Below are 17,371 nucleotides of genomic sequence, written 5' to 3' on the forward strand. Positions count from 1 at the left end.
TTGTGATTATGGATTACTGATAGCCCTATTCCCTCATCCCTCACTTAGGGTGTGATTTGCTACCAGGTATGGGCTGTGATTCATGGGGTCACAAAGAGTCGGACACAGCTGAGCTACTGAACTGATGGGTTTTGGGGGTTTTTTTGTTTTTACATCTAAACTATTAACATCCACTAATTAACCTAACCATAGTCTTCCCCAGCCCTAGTCCCAGATAGGAATGACATTTCTTGAGTCAGTGCTGCAAAACCTCACCTTTATTTTAAATGGTAGGTGATTGGAATGAAGCCTATTCCTGAACTATGCAAAAATCTTTCATAATTTCCAGATAAATATATACAACCCTGCAAGTTTTGTTTTATAACACGCTTTCTGGTTTTAGTTCTTGACTGCTGAGAGTCTTATTCTGGTAGCTTGTGCTCACCTCTCTGTCTAGTTTTTCTTCCTTTGGGCAAAGAGGAAATTGCTTCTTTCTTTCTCCGTGTAACTGACCACAGTTAGAGGGGGAGGTCTTGACTAGATCTTAAGGTGCATTTCTGTGTGATACCCTTGTAGGACCCTTGACAGGCCTGAATTTTCCCTTTTCAGAGGAGAAGAAAGGGCTCTGTCAGGTTCCTGAGTGTTCACTCAGTGTCTCTATGGTTATTTACCTCCCAATTTCCTTCTCAGTCTGTCTCTTTGTTCTCTCTTAAAAATCAAAATAGCACATTTAAGCAGAACACACAGTCTGGGTTGGGAGTAGATTGAGTAACAAATGTCTGATTGGTAGACTTTTACTCTACTAGACTGCCATTATTCAGGAGTAGACTGAGTAACAAACGGCTAATTGGTAGACTTTTTACTTTACTAGATTGCCGTTATTCACTTACTTTTACTTTTAAGTAATTCTAGCTCTTTAAAAATATTTTCTGGACAATATTACTGAAATTCAGTGTTTCACAAATATATGTGATTTTTAATAAAACTAGTTTTTTCCACTAAAAAATTCTAGTTCTGTATAAAGCTCCAGGAGATGGTGAAATAGGAATTGTTGTTTCTAATGTATATTTAAGACTAAATATATAATTTATATTTTAAGACTGTTTCACCTGATCTTTCTCTCTTTCCTTCTTGCTTTCCTTTCTTCAACACTGATTGAGAATTGGTCTGTCAAGACTATCTCTGGCATTCTTTGCCAGTTGAACTACAATAAATCATAGCCAAGGATGAACACTTAAATATATTTTTAAATTAATTTTAAAACTAAGGCCACTTAGTGAACCTGATGGTAGGCATATAGCTGTTTAAATTCATCAGCAGGTAGGCCTTTTGAAATGCTATCCTCCAGAGGAGTATTGTCTTTTATAGGTCTGAAAAGAATACAGTCTTATTAGGATTAAATCTCTTTAAATTGAGGCATTATTTGAAAAATTGAAAGCAAGAAAATATATGTATTTTCCACAGTATAAATAGTAAGGAGGAAGAAAAAGCAAAATAGTCTTTTTTTTTAAGCTCATAAATTTCACATATGTATATGAAAATAAAAGAATAAGTAAATTTCAATTTATATTCTTATTTTGAAAAATCAAATGTTTATTTATAAAACAACCTCAAAACAGATTTTAACAAATACCTCTGGTTTGTGAAAATAGTACAGTGAAGAAGAAAGATGTATGCTTGATCTGTTTGATTGGAAGTGTTTATGACTATGACCATACCCATTATCTGTTTCATTTAGTTTTAGTATAATAATGAGGACTTTACTTCATTTCCTAAAATAATTTTTTTCTAAAAATTAAGAAGCAGTTTCTTATTTTAATGCCTAAAAAGATAACTTTCTAAAAATAAAGCTCATAGTTGGGTTATATTTCAGAGCATGGAAAATCATATTTCAGAGCATGGATAATTTTCAGTCATCTTTCGAGGGTATTTTTGTGTCTTTGATATAAACCCTTAAGATAAGAGCCATCCTTCAGAAAAAGATGAGACTGACTGATCTTCACTGTCAAAACAAAAGTGAGCTGTGTAATAATCAAATGAAGTAAAAACTGGCTTTAGTGTTTTTTAATAACTTTTAGAAAATTTAGAAATCTTTAAATTTGGAAGATTATGAACATAAAAAGTCTTAAAATTTCAATGGACATATAACCCTATGAGGATTTCTTGCATGGGTACCAAGATACTTTGGTCTGAATGCAAGCCTGAAGGGAACTTACACTCCCTTAAAAAATATTTTATTGGTACTAAACAATCAAAAGCTATCACTGCTTTCTTCAAAATAACCAAACTCCAGTGATCCGCTGAAGAAATAGAAAAGAAGCAGAACAGCACAACTTGTAGGACGCTGCTGCAGAATGTTATAGCATCAAGCCCCAGACATAGCCAGTAAACGTTTGCTGAATGAAAACTTGTGGTTGAGAGGGTGATGTTTGTGTCTGATTATTTCTGGAGGTATGCAAAGCCTGGATCTGGATCTGCTTTGTGTTAAATCTGGACTTGTGGAGACATTAATCAGATTCATTTACAAATAAGTTATCTTACCTCTTTGTTGAACTGTGATCCTCAGTTCAGTGTTACGATTTGCCTCATCACTCCATGATCAGTCCTTCTATCTTCTCCACCTCTGAACTCTGAAAATTCAGCTTGTGACTACTCCTTATTTCCCAAGACCACCGTGCTCCCTCCTCCATACACACAAGCTTTAAAAAATTTCACCTAACCGATAACCCTTTTTACTTCCAGTGTCTCATTTGTGATACTCACAAACATATACACACAATTCAGAAAGCCTTTATAAATACCTTATTTTCTAGAACTCGACTTACGTGAGTACTGAAGAGCTACTTGGGGAACTTAATACTTTTCATAAACAGGGTGCTCTCATTAGGGAACTTAGGATTGTTCAAGAATGTTTTTTTCTTGGCTAAACCAAAATCTTTTTCCCATTTATGCTGCTTGTCAAATATGTGAAGGCAGTATCCACTTGTCTAGTAACTTCTAGACATAGATGAAACATCCTTAGTCCTTTTAACCTTTTCACATTTAACATGGTTTCTAGTTCTCTTTAGTCTATTTCTCCTCCACATATTTTGACATGACATTGAATGGCTTTCTTAAAATGTGGCGGTCATACTTTAATAATCCAGACGTGATTAGAGAATCTACTTAATCATTAACACTTTTCTTATTACCAATATTTGTATATTCCTTTATAGCTTATACAGTCTCTTTATAAAAATATCCTGTGGAGTAGATATTATCCCTATTTTGTGAATGAGGAAACTGAGGCTCAGAGTGGTTATCATTTGTGATTGGCTCAGTGTCATACAGTTGATAATTTGGACATTTCACATCTATTTATGTGTGTTTAATGTTATTTTTAAAAAATTCTATTACCTAATTGTTATGAAATGGTGCAAGTAAAACTATTAAACCTTTTTTCATACATGTGACCAGTTAGTTAGATCTCTTCCATCCTGTACTTCCCAAATGTATTTTTAAAAACCTGAATGTAACCATGTTAAATTGTGTGTTTGGATTTGATGTAGAGTGTACCCTTGTTTGTATATTACCATCTTAATAAGTTTATCATATGAGACTATGTGATTATAAAGTGAGATAAATGTTATTAGTAACATTAATAGTGAAGAGTTTAAGGATTTTAATTTAAGAATAGTTGTAGTTTTAATTATTGATTCTGTCATCTGTAGAATTGGTTTTTTGTTTGCATGTTTAAATAAACTTTGTGGGCTTTATTAAGAATAATAAGAAGCATGGAGTCAAAGATAATCCAAGCACTTTCTCAGGAACTTTCAGACTAACACACAGTGTCTTTAGCTCTGTGACAGTTCATCTAAACACTGCTGTCATCCATGCTGTAGAATCTTATACCAAAAGGTTACCATGAGAAAACTTCCAGAAATTGCTGAATTCAAGATATATCATAGTTATATCATTGAAAGTCTGTCCAAAGAATAAATTACTTTGATATAGTTGGTTCTTTATGGAAATGCATTTTGGCTTTCATTGACTACTCTATGCCATTTGTTTTATGGCATTGATGTTGTGGTGGGATAGAAATGAAGTTTAGCTATGAAGTCTTTGAGTTTGGGCAGGCAACAGAAGAAGAAAGGAAATGGATCCCGGAATTTAGAAGGAGGACATTTCCAGTGGGAAACAATTGTCAGTGGAAGCTGCCTTCACAACTGCTGTTCACCTCAAAGTTACACTTCCTGTGTATTTCATTAGGAAAGGAGCAGAGGTTTTAGTCCAAAATGTTGCATATTATTTCTCATGAAAAATGACCCCAAATGCAAACAGTAGAGCAGTGCTTGCAAAACCTCTCATGTTCACTTCTAAAGAAATCAGGTGTCTTCTAGTCTGTTTCAAAATTTTTCCCAGAACCCAATTTAAGCATTTAGCTTACAGAGCTGACTTTTCTTTCTTTCCTTGTAATTCTCTTAACAATGGTTTTGTGATGACGTCTCTTGAGGATGAATACCCTAGAAGAGAACCCATGTTGCACCTAGAAATTTTAAGCTTACTGAAACTGAGTAGATGTTCTTTTACTGTCTTTGTATCTCTTGTGACTTATAGTTCTCTCTCCACGTTGCTTATTCTGTCCTTTCTGGTTTGAGGATCATGCTCTTTTATAAAGAAGATGGAAGGAGGCAGAATGAAGATGGAGCTACATAGCTTTGACTTTCCTCAGGACTTAACATTATAACAGGCTGAGCCATTGCCTTTTCCTAATTTTCTTCTGTTCCAAACTTAGCTTTTTTTTTTTTTTGCCTTAAGCATTTTTCACAAGCTTCAGATCATTATGGATTCTGATTTTAATCCTCAAGGATTATGATACTTTTATCCACAGGTAGGTTACATAACTCTATCCAGCTTTTCACATCTAATCCCATGAGACTCTCCCTGCACAAGAACTAGTTTCTTTAGATTTTTCCCGTTTATTTTCCTTATTAGATTATTTATTGCATAGTCAGAATGTTCATATTTTTGCATCTTCTATCGTCTGTGAATCACTGCCTCCTATAACCACGAGACCACGCTGACCCACCTTTCTTTTTCTTTAAAAAAAAAAAACCTTCTTTGGAAAGACGTTTTCTCAAAAAAACTGGAAGCAAATGTTCAAGGCTCGTCATTTAGAAAACATACCTCTTGAGGTTCAGAAACTGTTCACTGTACACAAAGAGGGTCAAACAAGGCCCTTTCTGAAGGAACGCGCAGTGTAGTAGAAAAAGCTGATAGACAAGCGAATGCAATTCACTGAGGTGGTTACAAAAGCAGCCAGGATGGCAGCCATCCAAGAACTCCGTCAGTTAGTCTCATTCCTTGCTTCCTAAAGCCCTAAGGTTATGTCACATACTTTAGGGCTTCTATTGTATTCACAATAGCCAACCTGTGCTTTGTTGGTCAGAAGTCCAGAAGAAAATTTTTCCTCTGTTTCCACTTTGGGAAGGGCGGGGGTCGGGAGATGAATTTTATCAAATTTATTTTCTCCTGGTAGATTCAGATCTCAGAGGTTTTGCAAGCACTGCTCTACTGTTTGCATTTGGGGTCATTTTTCATGAGAAATAATATGCAATTGGGTGAAATCATATTCTGATGGATCCACGTATCTTCTCCTGGGTGGTAAGCTCCCTCAGTCATCCTTGGATGTCCTCATAGGGCTTTTGTTCATAGTTCTTAGTTTCGTGCTCACTTAAATGCTTTCTTTCAAGCTTCCAACTTCAGGTTTTGTCAGTTTCTTACATTGGATTTTTGTCCCTCCCATCGTTTAGTTTTGTGTATTCTGGTTCAGGTTCCACCTAATAATGCTTCTAAGAATGTATTGTCTTCTCCTTCATTGACTTCTCAGTTACCTTTTTCCTCATTCTAAGTGAGGCTTTATATATAGACTCCTTTCTCTAGATACTTTTTCCTATTGTGTTTTTTTTTCTTTTTTTCCTTAAATAGATTTTGCTTCTTCAGATCCTTCATAAAGCAAACATCTAAATGTTTTCCTGGCTTTCATTAAAGGATCTGATTCTTCTCCAAAAACAAAATTACAGATCCTTGTAGGAACATTCTAGAAGAGAGAAGTACACATTGTGCAAAACACATCTATGTGTATTGTACCATGTATTGTGTTTTGTGATTAGCTGCTTCTGCTGCTCTCTGTTCAATATGGAATGCCTTTCCCTTTTCCATGTCAGCTTCTCTTCCCCTGAGCTTCTCCAGCCATCATTTATCCTGCATGCAGAAAGGCACAGTTGTTCATTTTCTTCCTTGTGCCCCACAGGACTTTGTTCATATCACGGTACTTATTATCACATGCCATATCGTTTTTTAAACATGTCTGCCCTCCCTTTCTCTTGGCCTGTGAGTCCTGCCAAGACACAGACTGGATGGTAGTGTGCTTGGTGGTGAGAACACACACTTTGGAATCAGAATAGATATGATTACTGACTTAGCACTTTTGAACTATTTACTCACTGTGAACTTTAGGTACTAGATATCCTAGTACCAACTGGGCTAGGTAGCAGTTTCATTTTCCAGAGTCAACTTAGTCTTCTCATTTATAAAATGAAACTACTACTTAACTCATTGGATTGTTGGTACTAGGATATCAAATACATAAAGTGCATAGTGAGTGAATAGTGTCTAGAGTAGAAAAATGGATAGAATATAGCTAATAGGCCTGTTTACTGTCTCATGCATATAATGTTAGAATATCTCTTTTTTTAAGTATTCTTGATTTATTTTGGTAAATTGGATTTTAAAAGTTATATTTATTTTTGTTTTGATATCTCAAGCACTATTGAAAGCATATTTTAGTGGCCTCTTTTCTTCAGAGAGGCCTTTTGGGCCCCCAAACTTAGCTGATTCCTCCTTTCAGAAGGATTTGCATCCCTTTTGGTAAAACAGGTCGAATCGCTGCATTATACAGATACTATGTAAATAGGCCTTTTTGGGGAAAGTGGTTTTTCAGCTCCTCTCAAGTTGGGTCTCTGATTCAGCAAGTATCTTGAAGCATATCATGTTTCTAAGACACTGAGCTGTAGCTGAAGAAGGTATAAGCCAGCCTCCTTCAGGCGTGTCAGTAGAGTTGTGAGAGAAGATGAGAGTACACGTAAGAGTGTACTGGGTGTCACAGCACAGTGTGCGGCTGCTGTGCACTTCAGACCACAGGACCCTCGTCCAGGGTTATCTGTGGGGAAGACTTGGACTTTTGAAAGAATAAAGATTAATTGAAGAGATCAGGAAAGCATTCTAGACAAAGAGAAAGGAGGGAAGTAGAGACAGTCCAGAAAGCCTAAATCATATTTAGCTGATCCTCAGGACCTCTCTTTTCCTGTTTGTGTTATTTCTACTCTGAGTTCTTAGAATGTTTCACTTAATTTAATCTCTACTTTCAGATCTATTAAACCCTTAAGATGTTGTGCCCCAGCAAATGTGCTGTGCAGTAGTGGTCTGTTTTGCTTTATATAACAAAATTTATATTAAAAAAATTTCTCGAGCATAATTTGAGAAAATCTGAGGATCAGTTCTTTTTGTTCAGATGGAATAGCTTTTTTTTTTCATAAGCTGATTTTATAAATCTGTTGGAAAGAATTCATTCACATTTTAGTTAATAAATTGAAATGATTGTTGTGACTGTCTTAGAGAACAGCATGCCTGTATCATAAAGGCTTTCTTTTAAGTTCTGATAGGAGAAATTTTGTGTACTTTTTAAAGTTTGGTTTTATATATAGGACAAGCATAATTCATTTCTATTTCAGTTGCTTAGAGGTATGTTGAAGTATGAGAAAGTTTAGGCTTTTCTTGAAATCATATACTGATGGAGATAGACTCCATCCCCAAACTCATAGTAATTAATATCTAACAGGGCTAGGGGAGGTGGGGAGTTTAGCAAGGGGTAGAGTGGCTGAGACAGGCCATACTCAGTATCCTAAAAATATTTGAGAATCTAAGTAGCAAGAATTAATCATAATGGGAACTAAATTTCTGATAGACAGCCCCTTGTACCAAGAAAGATTTGTTTCACTAAGTAACCTACCTTTCGAAGTAGCTTCTGACTTTGAACTATAAAGGACAGCAGTGAAGAAAAGGAAGATTAAAGCATTTTAGAAAACAAGATCATATTGAGGACACTTTGGAGAGTAGCGGTGCGATAAGGATTGAAAACTGAAGAGCAGAATAAACTCTTTTAGGAGTGTTTTGGGACTGGAACTCTCAACGACTACTTCCCAGCTGAGTTAGACTACTAACAGAAATTTAACTTGAAATAAGAGGTCTCTGGTCCTAGGGATTGTCGGCCGGAACAGAGTAACAAAAGGATCAGGGCTGAATACGTGGACCAGTTGTCCCTGCCCCAGCAGGAAAGTGGAGAAATTGGTAGATTTGTGACTGTGGTTGCATCTAGCTAGTTTAGTTAATAAGACCTATGTGTTTATAATAAAAAGACCTTGTGGAGGGGAACCAAAGAGAAGGTAGAGGCAAGAATGCCAAGTGGAGATAAAATCATGACCTGGTGGTATATATTGTATTAGAGGAAACAAAAACTTGGAATAGCCTTTTATTTTAGGATTCCCCTTGCTGCTGCTGCTGCTGCTAAGTCACTTCAGTTGTGTCTGACTCTGTGCGACCCCATAGATGGCAGCCTACTAGGCTCCTCTGTCCCTGGGATTCTCCAGGCAAGAATACTGGAGTGGGTTGCCATTTCCTTCTCCAATGCGTGAAAGTGAAAAGGGAAAGTGAAGTCGCTCACTGGTGCCGACTCTAAGCAACCCCATGGACTGCAGCCTACCAGGCTCCTCCGTCCGTGGGATTTTTCAGGCAAGAGTACTGGAGTGGGTTGCCATTGCCTTCTCCGTTAAGTGTGTTTTATTTCACCTTGTTATTATACATAGATCTTCTATCTGCTATCTTAGCAGGTCTTGTTTTTCAAATGCAGTCTTAGCTGCTACCCTGAAATGTGAAATAGTTGAAATCAGGAGGTGGGAGCAGATGTGTTTCCTTATACTCTTATCCCCTTCACTTCTTCCTTAGGGGCTCCTAAGGTGGTTTTGCAGTTTGTATAACCAATTTGAAAATTTTTCTCTTAGATAAAGATTTTATGCAAGCCAGAAGAAATCACTGGCTTATTACCAGTGATGATTTATCATAAGGAGCAGATTTTCCCACAGTCTTGTTCTCTGTAGAAAAGTTTTACATTTTTTAATAACATATTGCAGTTAATCTGAGGAACAGAAAGGAGAGAAATCCACTTGGCTGCTGTAATGTGTGCTTTTACCTATAGCCATTCAGCTTTTCCTGCTTTTGATTTTCTGTGAAAGGCTTGATGTCAGAACACAGCTTAGTTTGGTTTTGTAATATGTTATAATCATTGCTTATAAAATGCATCTTCATGTGTATTTTCTAGCAAATAATTGGGCTAGGTATGTAAAAACGCCAAAGATAGTTTTAACATGTCATGGATTTTTCAGGCTCAGGGCATCTGTGAACTTTAAACTCCATGAATGAGAGGCTACAACTCTCTTTCACCCACATTTCTACATGTGTGCCTACGTAGCCGCTCTTTTTACTAAACTTTTATAGCATTTGTTAATCATGTACAACCCTATGACATTTCTTCTGTTGGTTTTACAGACTGTGGTTGTTGAGCTTTTTCCCTTGTTTGCGTTGTCTCACCATCTAGACTTTAAGCTGCTTAAGAACAAGAGTTAAGGCATAGGGCTTTGTCCTCCCTGCGTACCGTAGGATTCACTAAGTAGTTGCTTTGACTTTTATTTTGGCAGCCTTAACACATACATTTTCTGTTGTTGCTAAAAACTAGACTTGTCATCTTGCTTAATGCGTAATGACCGGCTTGTTACGGATCGAGTCTTAGGCTACCAGCAAACTGGCAGAATTTTAACTATAATTTCTTCCTTAATAAAATGTGTCCTGAGCTAGGTAAATCGAAGTATACTGATGTTTCTTATACAGTGGAGTATGAGAATGTGATATAAGGCATCTTGAAAGTACTTTAAATTCTGTCTCTGAGTTCTGTTCTAAAAAATAAAACTACTACAAACAACTTCACCTGCTCTCCTGCCCTCTAATTATTTAGAACCGAAAATAGTTGTTTTTTACATACTTGAAAATTATAAATTGAAAGTAAAATTTTAATATCATGAAACATTTAAACATATCAGCAATCCCTTAAAAATATATAATCCTTCCCTAATATATTACACTGTGCTGTGCTTAGTCAGTGGTGTCCGACTCTTCGACCCCATGGACTGCAGCCCGCCAGGCTCCTCTGTCCACGGCATTCTCCAGGCAAAAATACTGGAGTGGGCTGCCATGTCCTCCTCCAGGGGATCTCTCCAACCCAGGGCTCAAACCCAGGTCTCCCACAGTGCAGGTGGATACTTTACCATTTGAGCCACCGGGGAAGCCCAGTGTATTATGCTACTTCTAATTAAATACGTGAACAGTAAAATTAGTATCATTTAGTATAAAGTATGTTCAGTGACATGATTTTCATAGTAGTTTGCTTATGGTAAGTTTATTGTTGTTCATTTATTTGGCTGCTCCAGGTCTTAGCTGTGGCGTGTGAGATCTAGTTCCCTGACCAGGGATCAAACCTGGGCCTCTTGCGTTGGGAGCACAGGGTCCTAGGCACTGGACTACCAGGGAAGTCCCTGCTTACGGAAAGTTCAAAGGGCTTTCTCATGTCTTGTTTGTCTTTGTACTGTGTTGGTGGTGAGAAGGTTTATTAGTTAGGTTGACTGCACAGCACCTCTGGGAGAATGCTGGATATCAGCTCTACATTGCTGGGAGGAGACTATTGTGCACAGAGCCACTTCCTGGCAACTGAGAAATGTTCTTACCTTGGCTTTTCGGAAACTACTATCTATTCAGTATTGAGTATTTTTAAAAAATTGTTGTTAGGCATTTATCAAGTAATAAATGGCCTTCAAATTTATTTGATCCTTATAAGAGAAAAAAGCAGATGTTATAAAATAGGGTCCTGGCATATTAAGAGACTTGCATGCACTTATATGTTCAAGGTTATGTTAATTACGGTTGCCTTATAGAGGCCATCTGCAATTTTCAGCGCAGTGTTTTCTCCATTACAGCTATTGACTTTGTACGTAGTGAATTTATATGCCAGTATGAAGTCCTGTATAAGCAAAGGGAGATGAACTCGCATCAGGTTGCATCCAGGTTGCTATTTAAAAGGAAATGTGTGTTCGAATGGAATTATTTAGAGTCCTAGAAACAAAGGAATCAACTTCCTTTGTGTCAGAGGTTGTCAACAAGGGATAATTTTGCCTCTCCGCACCCCAGTAGCCATCTGGCAACGTCTGGAGACATTTCTCATTGTCAGAATCGGCGGTGCGGGGGTTGGGGATGTTGTGCATAGGACCTACTAGCATCCAACAGTGCTGCTAAACACCTGCAGGGCAGAGGACAGCCCCCGTGTGATGAGAAACGAACTGTCATTTCTCCTGAATGTCGGTTGTGCCAGGGTTCATCTGCCCTGCCACATGTATTGCAAGGAATGGAATTACCAGAAGCCCTCTCGGCCAGAACAGACTTGAGCCAGAGGTGGGGTGGGAATGTGGGCAGGGAGGTAGAGTAGGTGATTACAGGTGTGGCTCTTGAAGTTTCAGATGGATTTATCTGATTTCCTTTTTCTTGGTCTTTCTTTGTGCCAACACTTGGCATAGCAATAGTAGAGAAAACAGTGAAGAAAACTTTTTGCAAGCAGCTGAGAATAGTGGTCCCGTACCCTGAGCTAATGATGTCAGTCCACTTCCTGTGACCCTTGCAACTTCACTGCAAGCCAGCCAGCCATGCTGTCAGGCTCCCATGATGTCTAGGCACATACTGACTTTGTTTTTTGGCAAGATTGTAAGAATTATAAACTAGCTAATTTATTTCCCAAGGTATTTAATAATCATAGTTCGCCTTGGGAGGATCTAAGTTCCTCATTGTTTCTATATCATGTGCCATCTGTGAGTGTCTTTGGCTAACATACTCTTGCTTGATTTCATTAGCCTAAAATCAGAGAAAATAGATGTTATTTTTTAGAGGATTTTTTAAGTTCACAGCAAAATTGAGTGGAATACAGGAAGTTCCCATATACCTCCTGCCTGTGAGCAGATATCTTTGATTTTATTGTGATACTAATTTTCAAGTAAACTTTATATAGATGCAAATGTTATTCTGTTAATCAGAGTTTCTTAGTCCAGCTTTCACTAAATGTAAAGCAAAAGTAAGGAGAAGATGGGTTTTTACTGTTACGGGTTTTTTTTCTTTTCCCGGTGCAGTAGAAGAGGGAACCTCAGTTTGTCTTCATAGGCTTCTTGCCGAGTTTGGCTACCTAAAGTTCAAGGGCTTTAATCTTCCTTAAAGTTTTCCCATGTAGTTGTACATCACCTTATTATATCGGGGAGATTTTTTTTTCCCCTCCTGTGAAGTTTTCCTTATTTAGAATTCAATTTTTGATTAACTGAAACCAAGTTACGTTATTCAGTCTGACAGTGTGACTACTTTAAAGGTTAGAATGTGCCGTAGCCACCAAACCTTGTACTTGAGAGTGTTCTAGGACTTTATTAGTGTGATTTTGTTAATGCCTCATGAAGTTGGAGCCAAGAGGAGACTGATGGTTGTGTTGTTGATTAGAATTTTTTTCACCCCGGCTGCCAAGTCTCGTTTGTTCCTTTAGTGAAATATTTCTTCTGCAAGTCATGACTGATGGACATTCTGTAATGTTTCTGTGTTTTTTTGCTTCCTTTTCATCATGAGTCTCACAGGCCCCTGGAATTTGCCTTAAACATTTGACCTGTTAAAAAGCTAAATAATAGTCTATACAAATACAAGGCAAATAGTCTATATAAAATCTAAAGCTTGGTGCTACTTAAAAAAAAAAATCTCAGATAAGGTCTGGCTTTCACGTGTTAACTATATAAGTTATGTGACTTGGACAAATTATTCTAGAGTCTGTTTCTTTATCTGTTAAACGCACACTATTCCTCCTGCTCTACATACCCCACAACATGAGCATCAAATGAAATAACGACTGTGAGAGTGCTTTGTGAATTGTACAACAGAGTGCAAGTATGAGGTAGGGTGCAAATAGAAGGACGAGCCTTAGGAAACTACACTCATGGCGAATTGGAATTGTGTCTGAAGAATTTATTTTCCTTTCTACTGACTCGTATGGTGTAGATTGCTTCTTCATTTTAGTAAATTCAGAGATGACTTGCTGCGTTTGGTTGTAGTTTCTGTCTTCTTATAAATAACGTCAGTAGGGTTAAAAGCTTCACTGACTAAAACGTTTTAATGTAGCATAGGTCAGTGATTGGGGCAAAGGAAAAATTATAAAAAGAAAACTAAATTCACCAAATAGCCTAGACTGTACCTGATGAAGTGTCATTGTCGTCATCATTAATGGTGATTTCTCATCAGTTCTGTAGAACTCAATTTTCTGTGCTCTTCTCAAGAACTGCAGTTCGTAGTTTGACCTACCAACCCTAGTCTCAATAAGACAGTTATTCTAAGTAGTAATTATACTTTTACCCTTCCCCTCCCCCCAAGCAATTAGTTATATGCCGTGTGGATTCTGGATGGTAGCAGATCCAGTGAGTTTAGTCACAATTTATGAAAGCCTTTTTATCTTGATAGCATCTTATCATATTTGATGCTATTTATAAATAGAACCAGGGAACTAACCGTAGGGCTCCAGGTCTTGTGTTGTGAATGATTGGTAGAACTCTAAGGACAGAGTGGGCAGGCCACTGGAAATGATTCCATTTAAAGGGTAGCTTCACCCCTGCCTCCTTGGCCTTTGTGACGAATGGAAAAATACTCTTTTCAGATTCAAAGCCTATTCATTACGCCTTTCTCCTCTGAAATACATGATCAGTTTTATAATCAGGAAGAAGTTAATTATTTTTTTTCTATTGGCTTATGTTTGCTTTTCATAAAATGGCTTTTTTTTTTTTTTTCATTTAATGGACTCAGAATACAATCCTATACTGAACTTCACAGGCTTGCTTGTTTTATGTATAGCATAAATTACCTCAGCTGGCTACATGCCCCACTAACTGAAACTTTGTAATGTAGCTGGAACCGAATTATGCTCTGGAGCATTAAGTCTTTAAACTGGACTGTTGGCTTACAAAAGCAAATGGTGAAGTGTCTGTCAGGACAAGAAGCTCCCTCTCCTGATCCTTAAGCAAGTTTTTCCTCACTGATTTCAGGGGCTCTGAGCTCACGAGCAAAATCCTAACCAAGTTTATCTTGCTAGGACAACCCATTCTAGATGCTCAATAAAGAAAGAATAATTCTTCTCCCACTTAACCACAAAAGAACAACATATGTTTCTAACGTCAGCTTTTTATTTTTTTTTTTTTATCTTTCATTTTTTTGTTGGTAAATCTCCCAGACAACAGCAGTTCTGTAGAGAGTTTAAATATGAAGGAATGGCAGGACGGGCTAAGGGCACTTCTACCCAACATTAACATCAACTTTGGTGGACTGCCCAATTCTTCCTCCCCCTCCAACGCCAACCACAGTGCACCAGCGTCCAACACTGCCACCACCGACAGCCCGAGTTGGGACCGCCCTGGCAGCTGGACAGACCCAGCCATCATCACAGGTAACTTTCTCGCTCCTTCAGCTCCTCTGACTGCCACCGGTTTGGTTTTTAGCACAGATGATCTAATAGCAGAGGTCTCGTCAACATAATCTTCCCCCAAAGTCACAAGTGTGTGGCAGCTTCTTTGATCCTCTGGGGTCACGTAGCCTCAGTTGTTAACTCTGTTGGCCTAGTTGTATAATAAGGCGTTTGGTACCTGGGTTACTTCCTTTGATGTCAGTAGGTGCTCACGTCTGACAGCATGCGTGTATTTTGTAGGTCTCAAAGTACAGAAGGATCCGACTTATCCTCTTAAAGGAACATACTCCACTTTAAAACATAAAGCTCTCTATTATAAGGCTATCTGGTCCGTGTATCCCTACTAGAGAAGGAGAAGCACAATTGGAAAATACCTTCATGCAATCTTGGGGACTGGTTTTTGCAACTCCGCCTCTGTGACACGGGGGGATAATGTCTGTATAGTTGAAGAGGAGGCGTGGGTTGGTGTGACAATAAATCGCGGTCGTTGTGGGTGGAGGATAAAAGCAACGTAAGGCTGAGAACGTCTTATTTGGATGGAGTTGAAAATTGCATTTCTTACTGGATAAACTAAGCACCTTAAAGTTTTTTGTTTGATGAATTTCTTATTATCTCTGCACAGACTCACCATCTTCCTTCTTGTTTTGTTTTCTCTCCTTAGGTATTCCAGCATCTTCAGGAAACAGTTTAGACTCTCTTCAAGATGACAATCCTCCACACTGGCTAAAATCCCTTCAGGCCCTCACAGAGATGGACGGCCCCACTGCCCCTCCGTCACAGACCCACCACAGCGCCCCCTTCAGCACACAGATCCCTCTGCACAGAGCCAGTTGGAATCCCTACCCTCCTCCTTCAAACCCTTCCAGCTTTCACTCCCCACCCCCAGGCTTTCCGACAGCCTTCAGACCCCCCAGCAAAACCCCCACAGATTTATTACAGAGTTCAGCACTGGACCGCCACTAGGGGGGGGAAGTCACCGGAGAACGCAGCGTTTGTCCCGCCCCGTTTTCTCCCTCTCGGCCCACCCACAGCTCCCTTCTCATCTCTTACGTTCTGAAGAATCCAGTTCCTGATCAATTTTTTTTTTCTCCCTACCCCCAGATGCAATGCGATCACAGGGTCATTACCATCTTTCTTTTTTAATTGTAAAAGTTTCTGTTGATCCAGCATTCAAGTGACACTGTTGAATGTTTTCTAAAAATGCCTTTTTAAGGAGGAAAAAAAAAAAAAGAAATCAAAGGGCAGTCTCAAAACTTAGAAAATTACTGTTTGTCTGTTGCGCATAATAATGATATAATCTGCTTAGCAGAAAATGACGATTAATCTCTAGGAAAGGTGAAGTAAATGCATTATCAACTGCAGAAGTTTGAAAACCAGGTTGAAATGAGATTGCTAAATGCATGGGGGAAAGCAGTGGTCCTGGCATCCATCTTGTATTCAGCTTATCACTATTGCAGGGAAAATGCTTTTAATTTAATTTTTAATTATTTTGGCAAGTTGATGGAGAGGACTTGATTGTGTTGTTAAGCTTAAGAATTTATTGGAAGTTGATGGAAAGATAAATTGATCTGTAGTAGTAACTGGCCTGTTGCTAAAGAGTTTATAAGGAGGGGAGAAGTGATTTTTTTAAAGGAGAAAAAATTTTGACTTTAGATTTAAAATAAATTCAGATGTTTTAAAGAAAAAAAGTATTCACAGATTTAATACCTATGCATAATATATAAGAGCTGAAATATAAGTGATTTTGTCAATCTTTCTCCTCTGTCAGAATCTTTTTTTCTTTTTACCATAAATTCACCTGACTAAGGGCACTCTGAGATAGCACTGCTCTGGGGCCATCTGATCACCATCAGGAGCAAATCTCTGACCTCCTTGCCTGCAGCTTTTACTTAACCCTGTAGTTTCTGGACGTTTGTGCAGTATTGAAAAGACAGGAGAAAAGAAAACAGAAACCTGGTTATAACCTGATGCTAAAACTAAAAAAAAAAAAGGAAATGTACCTCTTTCTTCAGAATTAAAACTAAAATCTTAAATAAAACAGAAAACTTGATGATGATCCTTGGGTTGTTCTTGTTTTTGTTTTTCCATTTTGTTGCATGTGAATTTGAAACATTTTGTGGTAACAGTCATCGGGTGTATCCATGGATTTTACATCTTCAACAATAGGGAAGATGGGTTAGAAGAAGAAACTAGAGAAAAAATTAATCTTATTGTCAGGCATTGCCATGTGTGATGATCAGCCCATCTTATCTTCAAGACTTCCTCTTCCAGTGGCTTTCAGTAGAAGATGCTGCTTTGTGCTGCTGCATTGTGGGGCCACACCTTCCCAACTGAGAGGCCTCGCGTGCCACAGAGGAGTACATAGGCTGTGTCGTGCTAAGACGGTGGTGGTCTCGGGGAGACCCGGCAGGACCAACAGGCAGGGCGCCATCCAAGAAGCGGCACGTGCGCATGCTGCGACGGGAAAGAGGAAAGAGATCGGAAACACTGATGCGGGAAACCCACAGAGGCGACTTTCATGACCAGCTGTTCTAGGGAGGACCTAAGAGGGAGAGAGAGTCACACCACTGACCAACGGAGAGGATGAGGTTGCTAGAAATCTGCGTGATTTGGGTTACATTCAGAAGTCCAAAGCTGGAGTTGGTATATTTCCAGCTACCTCCATTAAGCAGATCTTTGTGGGATGAATTAAGTAGATCTTTTGAGATTTTACGTTCTGGTTTT

General features: G+C 38.4%; 1 protein-coding gene across 4 annotated transcripts in view; it reads left to right on the forward strand.

Annotated features, from left to right (window-relative positions):
• CNOT4 (CCR4-NOT transcription complex subunit 4) overlaps positions 1-16,703 on the forward strand; it is a 149,285-nt gene extending 132,582 nt beyond the window's left edge. For 2 of the 4 annotated variants that reach the window (XM_005679495.3, XM_005679496.3), the window contains exons 11-12: positions 14,417-14,629; positions 15,309-16,703. In XM_005679495.3, the coding sequence (XP_005679552.1) occupies positions 14,417-14,629; positions 15,309-15,610 (515 nt within the window). In that variant the 3' untranslated portion in view covers positions 15,611-16,703. The remainder of the gene's footprint in view (positions 1-14,416; positions 14,630-15,308) is intronic. The other 2 variants (XM_005679497.3, XM_005679498.3) reach the window with 1 other exon arrangement.

Source organism: Capra hircus, chromosome 4 (assembly GCF_001704415.2).
Source record: "Capra hircus breed San Clemente chromosome 4, ASM170441v1, whole genome shotgun sequence".
Classification (NCBI taxonomy): domain Eukaryota; kingdom Metazoa; phylum Chordata; class Mammalia; order Artiodactyla; family Bovidae; genus Capra; species Capra hircus.